This window comes from Odocoileus virginianus, unplaced genomic scaffold (genome assembly GCF_023699985.2).
Source record: "Odocoileus virginianus isolate 20LAN1187 ecotype Illinois unplaced genomic scaffold, Ovbor_1.2 Unplaced_Scaffold_4, whole genome shotgun sequence".
NCBI classification, from domain to species: Eukaryota; Metazoa; Chordata; class Mammalia; order Artiodactyla; family Cervidae; genus Odocoileus; species Odocoileus virginianus.
Genome location: NW_027224266.1, coordinates 4,016,748 through 4,027,686, shown reverse-complemented (window position 1 = coordinate 4,027,686; position 10,939 = coordinate 4,016,748). Strand labels below are relative to the sequence as shown.

The following is a 10,939-nucleotide window of genomic DNA, read 5'->3' as shown; positions in this document are numbered from 1 at the left end:
CATAGAGGAAGAGAAGATAAATGCAGAAACTGCTAAATTACATTTAACTGGCAAAGGACTAATATCAACAAAGAAAAGGTAAACAATCCAACAGAAATGGGCAAAAGAAAAAAAAAATCTACACAGGCTTTCACAGAAGAAGAAACACAAACGATCAGTAAGCGTGTGAAAAGATGCTCAGTATTATTCATATTTAGGGATATGTTAAAGTCTCAATGTAATTTTTTTTTTTTTTACATGTACAAAGCTGGCAAGACTTAAAAGTCTGAGAAAATGCTTTGGTGAGAATGGGTAGCAGTGGGACTTCTCATAAACTGCTGCACTGGTCAGAGTGTAAATGGGTTCATTTTTAAACAAAGCTTGGCATTCCATGTTAAATTTGAATAATGTGAGAAAACACATTCAGAAATAACAGCTATGTCTGCAACAATAAATGCTCTCCTTGCTAGCTTAACAAGATTTATAATATGCTAAGAAGGATATGGAGAATTCTTATCTAGTACTATCTATAAGCTAAGCATTAAGTTAAGACCTTTTCACATGCTTCTTAAAGTTGAAGCAAAAGGGGTACCCAGATTGCTGTTATTCTGACAGGAAACTTCTGGCTGAAGTTCCTCTACCACATAAAAATAACTCAGAAGCACTGTTAGTCCATGAGGACAAGCTACACATTTACAAATATCACCACTCTCTTGCTTTGCTCTTCAAGCGACATAGGTTTCAAACATTTACATTTTTCAGTACGATAACAATCACATGCTGGGATGTGAAATTAAAGAGATTCTTTCTTCAACTGAAGACAGACTTGACCCATCACCAAGAAAGTGTTCAACAAATAACTTCCAGACATGATTAAAACAGCACACACACACGATGTATCTTAGTGAGATTTCTGAATTCCAAAGATATTTTAAAAATCATATGAACTTTAGAAAACAAAGGAAACATATAGAAAAGAGAACCAGTGAAATAACATCTACCAACGGTGAAAGGTTTATAACCTCCCAACTAAGGGACTGTGACCAAAACTAAGACAGCATTTGTCTTAATTGGGAAGGCAAAAGTAGATATTTTGGGGTAGGCAAGGCCTCAGAAAGAATATAAGACACCCACATATCAGACATGAGGGAATAAACATTTGGTATGCATTAATCAAATGACAGTTTATTCAGCACAGAGATGTCAAATGGGGAGAGATAAAATGAATAAGAAACAGCAGTAGCAATAAATCTTGCAATATATGCTTACATATAAATAGAGTATGATAACATGACTGAGGATTTATAATATAAGCAATAAGAAAGGATTGTTGAAATAGAAAACACGTATCGGACAAAGCAGAATTCAAGATCAAACATTAAAAAGGACAAAAACTAAAGCTCTGTACAATCATAAAGAAGATAGTCATACATCTATGTAACAGAAATGTACAGATGCCAAATACATAATGCAAAACTTGAAATACAAGGAAACTGAATAAAACACCAATATGATGGGAGATTTTAATACTTTTTCAAAAATTTAAAAATCAGGTAGTTAAAACAGTAGTAATATATATTTGAAATTATAATCAAGTCCAACTTTATCTATAAATTTATATCAGAAATGAAAAAATATACATTGTACTGATTTTCCTGTACTGTATGTTCACCACAAAAAAAGTATTATGCCTTGCCCCAAAAGAAAACTATAAAATTCCAAAAAATGTAGAGGATATTTGGGCCACAGTATGAACCCAAACCAATAAAACTAGTGATCAACACTAGAAAGGAGATATTACCAGAAATGCAAGAGAATAAAATAATTGTAAGAGAATATTATGTGCATCTTTATGGTAATAAATAGACAAATCTAGAAAAGTGGTCCTTAACCATGGCTACACATTGTCATCAATTGAGGAACTCAGAAAATTATTGATGCCTAAGTCCCTCCCAGAGATTCCAACTTAATTGGTCTGGGGTGTTGCCCGGGCACTGGGTGGGACAAAGGCTGCCTCATGTGATTCTGATGTTTGACCAAAATTGAGACCCAATGAATTCTTAGTGGGCTTGCACCATATGGTACATGAGCCAGCGTCACTATCTCCAGGCAGCATGCAAGAAATGCAGACTCTTGAACCCCCACATCAGGCCCACAGAATTAGAATAAGCATTTTCACAACCTCCCTCAGGTGATGTGGATGCACATTAATGTTTGCAGAGCACTGATCTAGAAGAAATGGATGATTTCCCATGGAAATACAGATATCAAAATTCATTTAAGAAGAAAAGTTGGTGGACGAATTAAAGTAGAAGAGATCATTAAAGTAAAAACCTACCATTTTACAAAGAGGCAGCAGACCCAAATGCTTTCACGACTGAGTTCTATCGAGATTATAGAAAAGTTTCCAAGTTTATCTTATGGACTTAGCTTTACATTAACATTTAAACCTGATGACAACATTACAAAACAAGGAAACACCAAAATTATGAACACAGATACAAAAATTCTTTTAAAAAATACTAGCCAATTTTAAGTAACAATATATTTAAAGAACAATAAAAATTTCCTAAGTAGGGTACTTTTATCCTAGAAATGCAAATATGGTTTAACTTTAGGAAACCTATCAATGTAATTCAGTATACTTCATCACATCAACAAATAAAGAGAAAAATCAAGTAACTATCAATATGTGGCTAAAAGACATTTGATAAATTAGTCATTCCTAATAAAGTCTAAGTAAAATAATAGTGGAAGGAAACTAACTTTGATAAATATGTTTTCCAAAACCAACATTATACTAAGTGGTTAAATGCTGGACTGTTGCCATTAAAAGCAGGAGTAACACAGAAATGTCTGCTGTAATATATTCAGCATTGTTTTAGAAGTTCTAGCTAACATAAAATAGAAAGTAGAAATTGACATCTTTTTGGAATATGACTGCAAACATAGAAATTCAAGACTACCAAAGAAAATTAGAATTGGAATGTCATGTGGTAAAGTAGCTAGGTCTATGAAAAATATATAAAGATCAATAGATGCTTTAATAGTATCTAAGTTGACTAAACTATGGTGGGTACAATCTCTGGCAAGTTTTTCAACTGTTAAAGAGAATGAGATAGAGCTCAGTCTATTTCCCCAAAGGGATAGATATATTACGTGACTTATAGAGATGCATAGTCTTATTTTGGTCAAAAAAAAATTTACATTCCTCCAAATGTCCTCTTGCTCTGTTTACATATTTATCTTTGTACAGTTTCGTATGAGCATGAAGGGAAGGCATACAGTCTATTAACTGTGATTACCTCAAGAAAATTGGCTTGAAGGAAGTGTAGAGATGACATCATTAAGCTGCCTTTATACTTACTTTGTACTGTACGGCATGTTACAATTACATGCATTTTATAACTTAAAAATGTAACAAAATTAAAACTCAGTAAAGGTTTTCTTTTCTCTGTGCTGTGTCTTCGTCGTGGCACACAGGTTCTAGAGTGTGCAGGCTCAGTAGTTGCGCTGCACCAGCCCTAGTGCACTTCCATGGTGGCTCAGAGTAAAGAATCTGCCTGCAATGCGGGAGACCTGGGTTCGATCCCTGGGTCAGGAAGATCCCCTGGAGGAGAGCATGGCAACCCACTCTAGTATTCTTGCCTGGAGAATCCCATGGACAGAGGAACCTGGCGGGCTACAGTCCATGGGGTCGCAGAGTCGGACACGACTGAGGACATGGCCCTAGAGCATGCAGGTTCAGTTGCCCCCAGGGCATGTGGGTGTTAGTTCCCTGACCAGGGACTGAACCTTCATCCCCTGCATTGAACATAGATTCTTAAACACTGGACCACCAGGGAAATCTCACAGTAAAGATTGATTTAAAGGATGTTCTGGGTGGGATTTCCCAGGTGGCTCAGTGTAAAGAATCTGCCTGCCAATGCAGGAGACACAGGTTCAATCCCTGGGTTGGGAAGATTCCCTGGAGAAGGAAATGGCAACCCACTCCAGTATTCTTGCCTGGGAAATCCCATGGACAGAGGAGCCTGGCAGGCTACAGTCCATGGGGTCGCAAGAGTCGGACACAACTTGAAGCAATTAAACCACCACCACCAGTGTTCTGGGTAATAGGATAAGACGGAAAGGCATTTTACTTTCTTCTCTGTACCATTCTGAATTTTCCATATTCTCTCCAAAAAGAATGTGCATTAAAAAAAATCTCTTAAGTCAAACAATAGTTACAGAAATACTTGATGTTTGAAAAGAAAATCACTAAACATACAGAATCAATGCTGTGGTTACAAAACACAAGATTTACGTGTTATCAACTGAGATTGGAAGAAAACAAAGAACAGCCCTTTAATAAAGCAAGTGTATTGTGGGTCACATACAATAAAAATAACTTGCAAGATATCCTTCTTTGTATAGTTTAATAAATGTTCCCTTTAAAAGCTTTTTTTTTTTTTTCCTGAAGAAAAATTGAAGCATACCGCCCTGGGAGAAATAGGAACTAAATCTTTGAAAGTCTGTCACAACTACCTCAAGAGAGAAAAAACCAACAGGAATATGCAAGGCCAAAAGTAAAGATCTCTGCTAGTGGGCTAATGCCAGAGGGCCAACCCAGAATTGGACTAACCCTTGCTTTATGAGAATGGCTTAAGGGAACTCTTCTTTGCTTCCCCTGAGAGGGTGGGGGAAGATGGTCATTCCATTTCTCTGGTAGAGGACCAAGCTGTCTCTCTATAGCTCACAGAGGGTAAGGTGAACCCCACACCTTCAAGTGACTGGCTGCATTATTCAAGGTCTAGACTGGATGGAGGAAAAGATTCGGCCTCTGGGTCTCTCAATCCAGCTTTATGATATGAAGCCACATACCCAGTGTGGGTGGTTTCTTATGTCTATTCTCAATGTGATTAGAACCTCCCAAACTCCATCAGATAGCTTTGGAATACCTCATTTCAGAGTTCAGGCAAAGGGAAATGGGTTCTGCTTTCAAAGTCAATCACAAGCATGAAGGAAAAGCAGAAATTGGCCTCTCTTGACATCACTACAATGGCAAATCCTTTGTGTTCACCAGTATCAGCAACACAAGTAACTCGAGACCAAGGGAACAGGAAAAATAAAGGAAAATAATTCTTGATTTTTTTTTACTTTGACCTCAAACTTGGTTGACTAAGAGTTTCCATCAGAGGCCATGAAAAAGATTCTGAAGTCTGAGCAGGTGCAGATGCTATATCTAGGTATAACACTGATACCTTCATTGGGCCTAGAAGTGCTGAACTACTGAAGGAGTCACATTACTTCCAGCTTGTACTGTGTTGGGGATTTATTAACTGTGTGATTTAAGCCTCGTGTCCATGTGTGTGTGTGTATGTGTGTGTGTGTAGCCCTTGTCTACAGGCAACACTCCACTAGAGTAACTTAAAAATAGGAATTTATTTACAATAGTAAAGGCGTCAAAAATAACAGGAACAATATATAACAAATCCAAGAGTTATTTTATGAAAAAGGCAAACAATACATACACAAAAGATAAAACAAAATCCAAAAGGGCAAACTTAATGTGACCTTAACAGCTGCATATGTGGCAAATGAACTACTTAAGTACTGCTGGGCCAATTCAACACATACTTTTTTCAGCCTTTCTTTTTTACTTGAACCTTCCTCTGAATTCTATTTACTTTTGAGGAATGTAACTTTGGGGAGGCCATACAAGATTTATGAAGTACATACAGGATATTTACATGTGTACTAAAAGATAGACTTACTGACAGGCTCACATTTCAAAAGGGGTATAAAGTGGTATGAAAGTGAACGTATAAATTGAGTCCCATTTCACCATCACTGCTTCCTTCTAGGGCATGTGTGTGTGTTGTCTACTACACAAAATTAATGCACCAGTCATCTTTAAAGTTCCTTAAGTGCTCTAAAGCAGTGCTTCCCAAACTTGAACATGCATCACAGTCATATGTTAAGACATGTTAAGACACAGGTCACTGACTGGGTCCCACACCCAGTTTCTGATTCAGTGAACCTAGGGTGGGGCTGAGAATTTGCATCTTTAACAAAGTCCAGGTGATTATAATGCCACCACTGCTACCAGGCCACACTTTGAAAACCACTGCCCTGAACTAACACCCTTGTAAGATTTCAACTACTCATAAAGCTTTTCCTTACATGAATCCTAGAATTTGTGAGAAATAAAGGAAATTGTTAATACCGAGATTCCCAGAGGAGAGAGCAGTACATTATCTGTGATTGGGATCAGACGAGTAAGATGTTATCCATTAGGGGTTCTATTGTGATTAAGTTTTTCAGCATGGCATGGTTTTCTCTTTTTTATGGCTCTAGACAGTGACATTCACCATATTTCCTTAATCATTTACCTCAAATTTTGATTAGTGTTTCAACTATTAGAGAAACACTTGTTCCAACAGTTAAATAACTGTAAGATCTCATCTTTAAAAATCAAAGATGACTCAAATCTGTTTTATTATTTTTTTCTGACTCCTGATAACTTTTACCTGACTTCTGATTTTTATTATAACAATGACCGTTCTCTAGGATGTTAGTGTCTACTAAAGCCTTCCAACTGTGTACAAAGGGCTAACTCTACGGCAGGGCTTTGCTGTGGAGGTGGGGACAACCCCACTGATTAAATGTGCTATCGGACTGATGCTGAAGTAAATTTTAAGTGCTCTCAAAAACCATTTTATGCGTGGGGATATTTATCTTGGGGGAATTAGAGATGCTAATAAAACAAATCCTTTATGAAGATAAAAGAAAAAAAGAATTTCAAGGACATGCTCATCAAAGGACTTCCCAATCACCTCTTAACTTCTCTGAAATGTTACTTGCAAATTTGCAGAACTGAAATATTAGTAGTATTTAAATCCAAGTCACAAAATTCAAAGCGATCAAGCATTGTGCATTCTGCTGTGGCATGTAAGGAATTAAGAAATGGGGAAAGGAAAATAATCCACTGCTTTTGATGTTTATTAGGTTTACAAAAACTGTACATTTTTTTTTTTAAGAAAAAGCATTAACTTAGTACTGGTATCAAATAGACTAAACATTAACAGGAAAATATTCTGATTTTTATTTTTGCACGTTATTCTCAAGTACACAATTACAATAATGTCACACATCCCTATATGATTTTCTTTTTATGTATTTTACTTTTTTTACAAAGTGTACAGAGGGAGGGACATACAATATTTAATAGGATATTTCTACAGAACAATAACTTATATTATGTCCTTGTAAAAATCTGTACCTCTTTAAAACATTTAACTGAAACATCCATTTTTTTAGCTTTGCTAATCAAAATTGTTTTAAGAATTAAAACTAGGTTGTAACTAATGTCAGTACATAACAGTGACTACGATTTCAGTTTCTCTTTATACAGACAAATACCATTTTATCATATTCACTTGACCAAACCCTTAAATACCTTTTAAAGGTTTCAATATTGTGCTTTAAAAAGAAAAGAACGGTGTATGATTCCAGACCATGTAAGAGAAATATAAAGTGTGTAAATTGTTGTGTTCTTTATCTTTCAGTTTATTTAAAAAAATATAAATGACCAATTATATTTTCTGTATTAATTTTTACAGGATGTTTTAAAAGTAATAAATTTCCACTTTCACTTGTGTTTTCTTTTACACTATTTGTGGGAAAAATAAAAATTAAGGGAGATTTTAAAGGTTCTCACAAAAAAACAGACAGAGCTTTCAACTGTACTGCAGGGCAATGAATCACATAATTGTTAGTTACTTAAAAAAAAAAGCATGTTACGGGGGGCAAAAGGGCACAGGCATTTCTATGCCTTGGCTTTTACTGGCATTCAAGGATGGTGTTCATACCAGCCTAAAGCACTTGATTTAGAAATGGACTCAATCAATCTAGCACTTCAGAGGCTTGCCAAATACTATTAGATTTCTAACCCTAAAAATATAACTCTTGCAAAGAAGTATCAATGGCAAAGAGAAAGATGAAAGCGAAAAACCTAACAGCACAAAGGGGATGGAGCACCATAATGAAGTGGCAAGGCAGCTAATAAGTGGGGAAAGAATTCCAAAATCTCCCACGATGTGCCAGATACTCATGTGTCAACAGCCAATGTAAGAGACCCCAAAACCTATTTTCTGTTCTCCAAAATTCACCTTAACCAAATTCTAAGTAACCAGGTACATTCTATGTATTTATGACCCTGAATCATGTCTATTTGTTAAAAAAAAAGTTAACTGCTAAAGAAAAACACAACTGTGAAAGACTTGGTGATGTTCCAAATAAGGCCTCAAAATTTTCTCATGCACTGAGAATACACCTTTACCTTCTAATCAAAGCCAACTTGAGTGTTACATTTTTGAAAGGTTGCTAGCTGTACGGAGAAGTAACAAGCAGTCTCAACTTGCCAAGTGGAAGTCGTAATTAGCACCCATTCTGTGGTACATGGAACCGCTGCTTCCTTAGTCCCCTCACTTGGTGACACAGAGTCCCCTCACAGGCTTCTCAGAGAGAACTGAGGGAGTATATATCTGGATACTCATTAGCTTTTCAGAAAAATATAAAGGCATGAAGCTGAAGTTATATGAAAACATTCTATGTAGAAACATCTTAAGTTCTATTTTTCAGTTACCAAAGATATTTAAAAGAAAATACCTTTACTCTTTAAAAATACTAGTGTCCTTATTTTCCTTCTATTTCTTCACCTGAGTAGTCTCTCCAAAGAGCATGATTTACAAAATGCTCTCTCATGCATCCCTGCATCTTTCATGTTATTGTAAATTTAATACTTTTCATTATTATAGATTTTAAACAACTACTAATTGGGGTTGTGTGTATAAATATGTAAAATAAGCAATACACACGATACACATGATACATGTCATATATATGTGCATATACATAAGTCAGGGTAAATTTACATATATAAAGTTGCAAAAGATCCTATGAGCCACGAATTACCTCTAGGAGATTCCAAATGCAGTCCTCAGTAAGTCTCATTTGTAGCACACAACCATTCCAACACAAAGCAGCACAGACAAAATACAACAGGATCAAGCAAAATTTTTCAATAAAGTTTTCTAAAAGTTTGCTATGCTGACAAAAGGTGTAAATACTCCAAAGAAAGCACCCCCTGAAAGGATATTTTGTCTGCTGAACAAAACGAAAGGTAAACCCGAACCCAGCCACTGCTCTTCACTCAGCAATGCCAGGGACGCAAAAGCTCGAATGAAAACTTTCATTGTCACGTGGTCTGAAAATATTAAAGAAGAAGAGTACATGACTTCCATGTTAGGATAATTAGACCTGACCATAAAATCTCCCATTTATGTTAGTAGATGTCTCTGACAATTTTATTGTGAGAAATTTATGGGAAAAAATAAGTCAAAATGAGTACTTTCAGAGTTACCAATCTAAAATTACCTTAACCTTAAGTTAAATGATCTTAGAAGAGTACCATCAAGGTAAGCAAGGTAAATATTTAAATAAATATAAAACTTCTAAGATAGAAAAACTCAGTATAGAATCAGGGATTGCTTTATTAAAAGCAACTTGCTTGTTGCTGCTTTTCCCCATTTATTAAACAAACTGAATAGAATTCAGAACACACTATTGAACAAAATGTAAAAAAAAAAAAAAAAAAGTCAACTAGAAGCAATCTATTTGTACACAGCATAAATCAATATACAGTATTGTATGTGAACGAGACTGATTGGCTTTTAAAATGATTTTTCTGCTTCAAAGCCAACATCTCTACAAAATTCTGCAAAAGTATTATTAGGGCAGGCCAACTTCTTTATGATGTCGCATTATGTGCTGGTTTTTTTCTGAAGGTCTTCGGAACCCTTTCTTGCAGTACTCACAACGGTGAGGGTAGTCTTTTGTATGAATGGAAATAACGTGCCGTTTAAAGCCTGAGGCATCTGTAGTGCTATACTCACAATACTCACATTGATACACTTTCCTGCCACTGTGTGTCTTCATATGCTTTTTAAGCTCATTCTGTTGCCTAAATCCCTTTCTACATCTCTTACACCTAAAGGGAAGATCTTTTGTATGAACTGAGAGAATATGGCGACTTAGAATAAACGGATCTGCAATCTTAAAGTCACAATGTCTACACTGGTGCATTTTTTTACCCTTGTGGGCAGCCACATGTTTCTTGAGTTCTGAAGGCCTATGAAAGCCTTTATCACACATGTCACACTTATGGGGATAGTCCTTTGTGTGAACTGAAATTATGTGTCGTTTCAAATCGCTTGAGTTCGAACTCTTGTGGTCACAATGCAAACACTGGTGTGTTTTGCTTTCTTGGTGAATAAGAGCATGTTGCTGGACCTCTTTGGTATCTGAGAAAGTCAGAAGACAAATGTCACACTTGAATGGCATCTCTTTACTATGCTTAGTTTTTACATGCGTTTTCAAGTTAGAAGAGTCTGCAGACCTATATTCGCAGTACTGGCATTGATACGGCTTCTCTCCAGTATGGATTCGCATGTGCTTTTTGAGCTCTGATGGATGACGAAAACCTTTACCACACTCCACGCATATATGAGGAAAGTTCTTGCTATGGACCGCCAAAAGGTGGCGATTCAGTAACCCTTGTTCAGCTGTCTCATATTCACAGAATTTACATTTGTGCATTTTGTTGGCTCCTTTTTCCTTATGCACCATTTTATGAGTAAACAAAGCCCCAGCATGAGAGAAATGCTTTCCGCACTCATCGCATTCAATGGCCTTCTCCGCCTTGCTGGTAAGCTTGTGGCTCTCCAGGTGATTGTGTAAACTTATCTTCTTGTTGGTAGTGTAATCACAGTCAGTACAGCGGTACTTCTTCTTGGTAAGGTGTTCAGGATGGTTTTTCATGTGCCTTTTCAAAAAACCTCTTGACTTAAACTTTTTCCCACAAATCATGCAAGGATAGACAGTCAAGGGATGTCCATCAGGGCCAATAATTATTGCTAAG

At 36.3% G+C, this 10,939-nt stretch overlaps 1 protein-coding gene across 7 annotated transcripts in view; it reads right to left on the bottom strand.

The window, feature by feature from the left end:
• Positions 1-5,381: 5,381 nt before the first annotated feature.
• Positions 5,382-10,939, bottom strand: part of ZFX (zinc finger protein X-linked) — a 41,074-nt gene continuing 35,516 nt past the window's right edge. For all 7 annotated transcript variants that reach the window (XM_020903069.2, XM_070462390.1, XM_020903067.2 and 4 more), the window contains one exon: positions 5,382-10,934. In XM_020903069.2, the coding sequence (XP_020758728.1) occupies positions 9,751-10,934 (1,184 nt within the window). In that variant the 3' untranslated portion in view covers positions 5,382-9,750. The remainder of the gene's footprint in view (positions 10,935-10,939) is intronic.